Raw genomic sequence first — 6,758 nt, 5'->3', positions numbered from 1 at the left:
CCGGCGCCGCGCGGGGCAGGGACAGAGCCGCGTGTGAGCAGGGAGCGCCATGGCCGAGCGGCTGTCGGAGGAGAAGATTGCCGAATTCAAAGAGGCTTTTTCCCTTTTCGACCGGGATGGGGACGGTTGCATCACCACCAAGGAGTTGGGCACCGTCATGCGCTCCTTGGGGCAAAACCCCACCGAAGCGGAGCTGCAGGACATGGTGGGGGAGATGGACGCCGATGGCAGCGGCACCATCGATTTCCCCGAGTTCCTCTCGCTGATGGCGAGGAAGATGAGGGACACGGACAGCGAGGAGGAGATCCGCGAGGCTTTCCGCGTCTTCGACAAGGACGGCAACGGCTACATCAGCGCAGCGGAGCTGCGGCACGTCATGACCAACCTGGGCGAGAAGCTGACGGACGAGGAGGTGGACGAGATGATCAGGGAGGCCGACTGCAACAACGACGGCCAGGTCAACTACGAGGAGTTTGTGAGGATGATGACGGAGAAGTGAGCCCCCCTCCAACCCTGCCATCCACATCCAACCCCAATCCCGCAGGTAACGTGTTAAGATGCGGCTTCGCACCAACCCCACGCGCATGAAAAAGTCCCTGACCGTGGGGTTCACCCCACCCATTGCGACGGCCACCCCCAAATCCTGCATCTCCCCCATCCTGACCATCTCCTGCCCTGCAGCACTTGCTGGTGGCTGGGAAAAAAAAATCAATGGTTTTGGTGTTTTTTTAATATTTTTCCTTGATTTCTTCATAGGGAACCGAGGTCATGGTGGTCCCCCAGCCCCTCCATCCCCTATCACCTTCTCGCCACCATCCCAGCCTGGAAAAATCCTCTTTTAGCCCACTCAGTGCCTGCATCGGATGCGGGGATCCCACCAGGATGGGGTTTGGGATGCAGACAGACACGGGGGGGGTCCCTCCCCACTGCCCCTCCACAAGATGCACCTCTCATGTCCATAGAGGTGCTGGTGGCCACCTCACGTGTCCAATAAAGAAATATCCCCCCCTCCATGGCTGCCAGTGCTTCCTTCAGCTTCTGTTTGGGGTCCCTGCTAAAAAACAACCCCCCCAACTCACCGACATGGGTGCATCCTGGCCAGGGTCACCCCCATCCTCTTTGCCCTCATCCTTTTTTCCCCTACAAACTGGAAAGGTGCCCCTCATGGGTGCTGGGCACCCTCCAACCACATCCCCAACCCAAATCCCCTTTTGGGGGTCACTTTTGGGGTCTGCTGTCTACACCCTAGGATGCCAGGGACCCTTTTCTCCCCACTCTGAGACCAAGAGTTGAGTTGGCAGCTGGATTTCACCCTAATCCCTACCCCAAAGTAAAGCAGGATTCACCTTTCCTGACCGTAATCCACCCCATCATGCTCCCCGTGACTCAGTTTCCCCACAAAGACGGTGAAACCCAATTGCAGCAGCCGTCCTGCCCGGGGCTGAGGTGATTCCTTACACAGAGGGGGTTTGAAGGAGAATTAATTAATTATAATCAGCCTTATTAATACTCATTCACTAACGAGCAAGTGGGGAGGTGGCCTGAGGCTCTCCCCCCATCCCTGGGGCTGGGATTTTTGGCAATCCCAGTTGTTTTCCCGACACTGGGAAAACCAGGCAGGTGCCCACACGTTGGATGGTGGAGCTGAGCACACCCACACTCGCTCCACCCCAGGCTTTCCACAACCCCCGGTGCTTTCACCACGCGCTGCCCTCTCGCTCGCGCACCCAACCTGCCCGCAGCTCCGCCAGCCGAAAAATAACCCCGAAAAATCCAGCAACATCAAGCAAAGGGGTCACGCCAGGCCATTGTACTCGAGCTGCTAAAATTAGACCTTCCCAAAAACGTGATTATTTATTAATGCCGCGTTTCGGCGCAAGACCGTACCTTGTATTTTTAGGCTTGACCTTTTCTCCTTCTATTCTGGGGTTGGTTAATTATTGGAGCATTTATCTCACGCCGCTTATCCTGAGCTGGTTTTTCATAACAATGTTCTTTAACCCTGGCCAGAAGCACCATCCAGATAAGAAAGTTTATTTATTCTTTTGCACCGGAGATATTTGACCGTTTCTTCCCCAATTTGATGCTTGGTGGGAAGGTTTCTGCCAATGCCACTGGGGATGGACAAATGGATGGAGGATCCTGTTTGCTTCAGCGCTGCCAAGGGTCCGGATTTTGGCTTCCTAAATCACAGAATCACAGAATCACAGAACGTTAGGGATTGGAAGGGACCTCAAAAGATCATCCAGTCCAATCCCCCTGCCGGAGCAGGAACACCCAGATGAGGTTACACAGGAAGGCGTCCAGGCGGGTTTTGAATGTCTGCAGAGAAGGAGACTCCACAACCTCTCTGGGCAGCCTGGGCCAGGGCTCTGTCACCCTCACTGAGAAGAAGTTTCTTCTCCAATTGAAGTGGAACCTCCTGTGTTCCAGCTTGTGCCCATTACCCCTTGTCCTATCATTGTTTGTCACCGAGAAGAGCCTGGCTCCATCCTCGTGACACTCACCCTTTAAATATTTATAACCATGAATGAGGTCTCCCCTCAGTCTCCTCTTCTGCAAACTAAAGAGACCCAGCTCCCTCAGCCGCTCCTCAGAAGGGAGATGCTCCACTCCCTTGATCATCTTTGTAGCCCTACGCTGGACTCTCTCCAGCAGTTCCTGTCCTTCTTGAACTGAGGGGCCCAGAACTGGACGCAATATTCCAGATGCGGTCTCACCAGGGCAGAGTAGAGGGGGAGGAGAACCTCTCTGCCCTACAACCACCCCCCTCCTGATACACCCCAGGATGCCATTGGCCTTCTTGGCCACAAGGGCACAGTGCTGGCTCATGGTCATCCTGCTAAATGCAAGTTTCCAGATCCAAATTTGACCCATCAGAGGGGGAGAAGCTGATGGGGTATACAGGATCAGTCCCAGCACCCAAATGTTGCCTCCCACCACATGGGTAGGTCCATGACTCACAGGGCGTTGGTTAATGATTAAATTAATTGAGCAGGTACAGGAGATGCTGGTGCCTGGGAGGCTGGAGAGGATCCATGCAGGGTGGAAAGTGAGGGTATGGGGTGGTAATGAGAAACTGGCCACTTCCACCCCAAAAAACCTGGTCAGGATGGTCCCCTGCACCTGGGGTTGGAGATTGCAGGATGGGACATGGGCAACGGGTCACTTGGGATGGGTCCTGGGGGATCATCTGGTGTGGGACCTGGGTTGGGGGTCACTTCAGATGGGTCTGGGGGATCATCTGGTGTGGGATCTGGGTTAGGGGGTCACTTCAGATGGGTCCTGGGGGATCACCTGGGTTAGGGACCAACTGAGATGGGTCTGGGGGATCATTTGGTGTGATACCTGGGTTAGGGGTCACCACAGATGGGTTCTAGGGGTTCATCTGGTGTGGGACTTGCGTTAGGGGTCACCTGAGATGGGTTCTGGTGGATCATCTAAGCTAGGACCTGAGACATCCCTTGGTATAAGACCTGGAGGACCAGCTAAGAGGGGACCTAACATGGTTGTGACATGGGGGACCATCTAGGTTGGGGTTTGGGGTTATCTCAGATGAGTCCTGGAAGATCTCTTGGAATAAGACCTGAGGGAATCATTTAAGATGGGACCTGGGAGGGGTCACCTGGGATGGCACATTGGGGATTGCTTTGGACAGGGCTTGGAGGTTCCTCCAAGTGATTGGGACTTGGGCGATTCCCCTAGGATGGAACCTGGGGGATCATCTAGGATGGGATCTGGGGGATCATCTAGGATGGGATCTGAGGTGGGATCACATGGGGTGGCAGATGAGGGATCTCAGAATGGACCATGGGAGACCACCTGGGGTGGGACTTGGGGGATCATCTAGGATGGGATCTGGGATGGGACCTGAGGGGGGAAACCACATGGGATGGCAGATGAGGGATCTCTTAGGATGGGCCATGGGGATCACCTGGGGTGGGACCCGGGGGTTCATCTAGGATGGGATCTGGGATGGGACCTGAGGGGGTGAACCACATGGGATGGCAGATGAGAGATCTCTCAGAATGGACCATGGGGACCACCTGGGGTGGGACCTGGGGGGGTTCATCTAGGATGGGACATGAGGATGCCCTAAAACAGGACATGGGATACCCTGCAGGATGGGGCATGGGGGACGCCTTGGGATGGGATTTGGGGAGGGGGAACCTCCTGGATCCAGATTGCAGCAGCCAATCCCATCTCCACATCTGCCAAAAAATCTTCCACCACCTTTAACTATATTTTCCTCCAACCTTTCCAACAAAAAAAAGTCACCGAAGGCTCCAGCACCACCCAAAAATCAGGGACCCAACCATAACCCCCCATTGCTCCCCTTTCCCTGCTCCCATCTCTGCTTCACCTGGACTTGGTTTTTCTCCAAAATTATACTTTTTAGGAGAAAAGCAGCTCACAAACCACCCCCAGGATCACCCAGCCTGGAGCCGGGTTCTTCTCCAGTGCAGCTGAATCGATCCCAAATTCTTCCCATTCCCTTTTTATTTAACAAAACGAGACCATTAAATAACATTCCAACAAACTGAGCTCTAAACCCACATTAATTCCTGAAACATGGGGGAAACAATACTGGGACCTCTCCATAAGTGACCAAGGAGCTTTTCTGAGCCTTCCCAAAGGACATTGAAAAGAAGAACAGGATTTTTTGCCCAATTTCCCCCATTTTTCCCCCTATTTTTTCCCCCGCCTCCCATAGCTCCTTGCCTCCTCGCCGGCAATAACTCTGCTCTTAAGCAAACATGACGTATTGCTGGGGAAATGTCGCTGCCCCAGGGAAGGGGAGGCCCCTCGACACTCAAAAAATTGGGGAATAAAGAAGGATTTCTTTATTTTCCGGGCTGGTGAAGCGACGGGTTAGGGGATGGCGTGGAGCAGAGATCGGTTGGTTTGCGGCAACCCAAGGAATAAATAACTAAACGTTTTTTCCCCCGCCTCCCATAGCTCCTTGCCTCCTCGCCGGCAATAACTCTGCTCTTAAGCAAACATGACGTATTGCTGGGGAAATGTCGCTGCCCCAGGGAAGGGGAGGCCCCTCGACACTCAAAAAATTGGGGAATAAAGAAGGATTTTTGCAGTGGGGTTGATCCGGGCTGGTGAAGCGAAGGGTTAGGGGATGGCGTGCAGCAGAGCTCAGTTGGTTTGCAGCAACCCAGGGAATAAATAACTAAACCACTTCCTCCAAAAACAACCTCCAAAACATCTTTACAAAAATGTAATATCCAATATTATTTTTTTAAACCTGTTTTAAAGTGGTTTTTCTTGCTGATTTTTTCCACTTTTAGGTCATTCACGAGAAGGGAAATCGCTGTATAGGGGAGAAATTAAAAAGAAATAAACCATGAATCAATGTGGGTACTGAGTGCAGGGCAGGATGGGCCATGGTGCCCAGGGATGGCCAAGATGATGCTGAACGGAGCCATCTGGGGCCAGATCCAGCACCAAGCCCAAGGTTGCACCAGATGGGGAATTGCTTTGGGGCAAAGTGCTTGATTTTGGGACAAGAGTTTTTTTTTTTACCCCTCTTTTGGGCATTAGCCCCTTTCCCCTTATAGGACTGCAAGTACTGGTCCAAGGCATCTGGTGATGAGGCTTGGGGGGCTGCAATGGGCTTCACCCCAATGGGAAAAGGCTCCAGCCCCACTGAATCCCAATGGGTCTGCACCAAAACTGTCTCTGAGAGTAGTGCCAGGGGTGGGGACAAGTGGGACAGGGAGATGGCCAGGAGAGAGGACAAATGGTACCAGGAGTCCAACAGGACTAGGACAGGGAAATAAATGAGACCAGGACTTAGGGACAAGTGGGACCAAGAGATGGGGCCAGTGAGACCAGGAGTTGGGGACAAGAAGAACCAAGAGAGGGGGAAAATACGGCCAGAAGATGAAACAAATGGGACCAGGAGATGGGGACAAGTGGGACAAGGAGAAGGGACAAGTGGGACCAGGAGATTCAGACAAGTGAGACCAGGAGACAAGGATAAATGGAGCAGGAGACAAGGACAAGACTTTGGGCTGGGGATAAGTGGGAGCAGGAGACAAATGGGACAAGAATTGGGAACCAGAACATTCAGCAGATGGGGTACAAATGGTACCAGGAGACCAGCAGGACCAGGAAAGGGAAATAAATGAGACCAGGAGATGGGGACAAGTGTAACCAGGAGAGAGGACCAGGACAGGAACCCCTTGCTCTTCCAATGCCAGATGGTTTTGGGAGTATGAGGTGAGCCAAGAGCAGCCCCAGGGCTGTTTTGATGCTCTGTGACCCACTGCAAGGACAGGAGACACCTCCCAGTCCCCTCATCTTGCTCCCCAGCCTTCCCAAATCTCATCATCAAGCCCCAAGGGATTTTACAAAAACCCTCGGGGGCCCTCACGGGGACACCCACAGCTGTCACCGCACTCCCCAAGGCTCCTGGCCCCAGTTTCCACAGCCAAGGGGGTTCCCAAATTAAAGTTACCAAACTGAGCCCCAGGTCTCAGCACCCAGGGGGGGCCTTCAAGCATGAAATATTCAGTGATGGAGGGGTTTCCAGCATTGCAGGGTGGGCAGATGTGGCTCCAACCCGGTCAGATTAAATGGCCTGAGGTCTTTTCAGGCACCAGGAGGGATTTTTGGACATCCCAAGGGATCCTGAACCCTCCAGGAGGTGGCTGAGGACCTGCAGCAGCCATAGGGTGGCCCAGTTGGTCAACATCAACCTTCAGTTGCAGATGTTTGCAGATGACACCGAGTTGGGAGGGAGT

At 53.5% G+C, this 6,758-nt stretch overlaps 1 protein-coding gene across 1 annotated transcript; it reads left to right on the top strand.

The window, feature by feature from the left end:
* Window positions 1-49: 49 nt before the first annotated feature.
* Window positions 50-499, top strand: LOC104536354 (calmodulin, striated muscle). Its single transcript, XM_010178937.1, has one exon. The coding sequence runs from the start codon at window positions 50-52 to the stop codon at window positions 497-499; it is 450 nt and encodes a 149-aa protein (XP_010177239.1).
* Window positions 500-6,758: the final 6,259 nt, after the last annotated feature.

The sequence above is a fragment of the Mesitornis unicolor genome, unplaced genomic scaffold (genome assembly GCF_000695765.1).
Source record: "Mesitornis unicolor isolate BGI_N332 unplaced genomic scaffold, ASM69576v1 scaffold2042, whole genome shotgun sequence".
In the NCBI taxonomy this organism is placed as follows: domain Eukaryota; kingdom Metazoa; phylum Chordata; class Aves; order Mesitornithiformes; family Mesitornithidae; genus Mesitornis; species Mesitornis unicolor.
The sequence above is the reverse complement of the archived record's forward strand: the minus strand, read 5'-3'. Positions and strand labels throughout refer to the sequence as shown.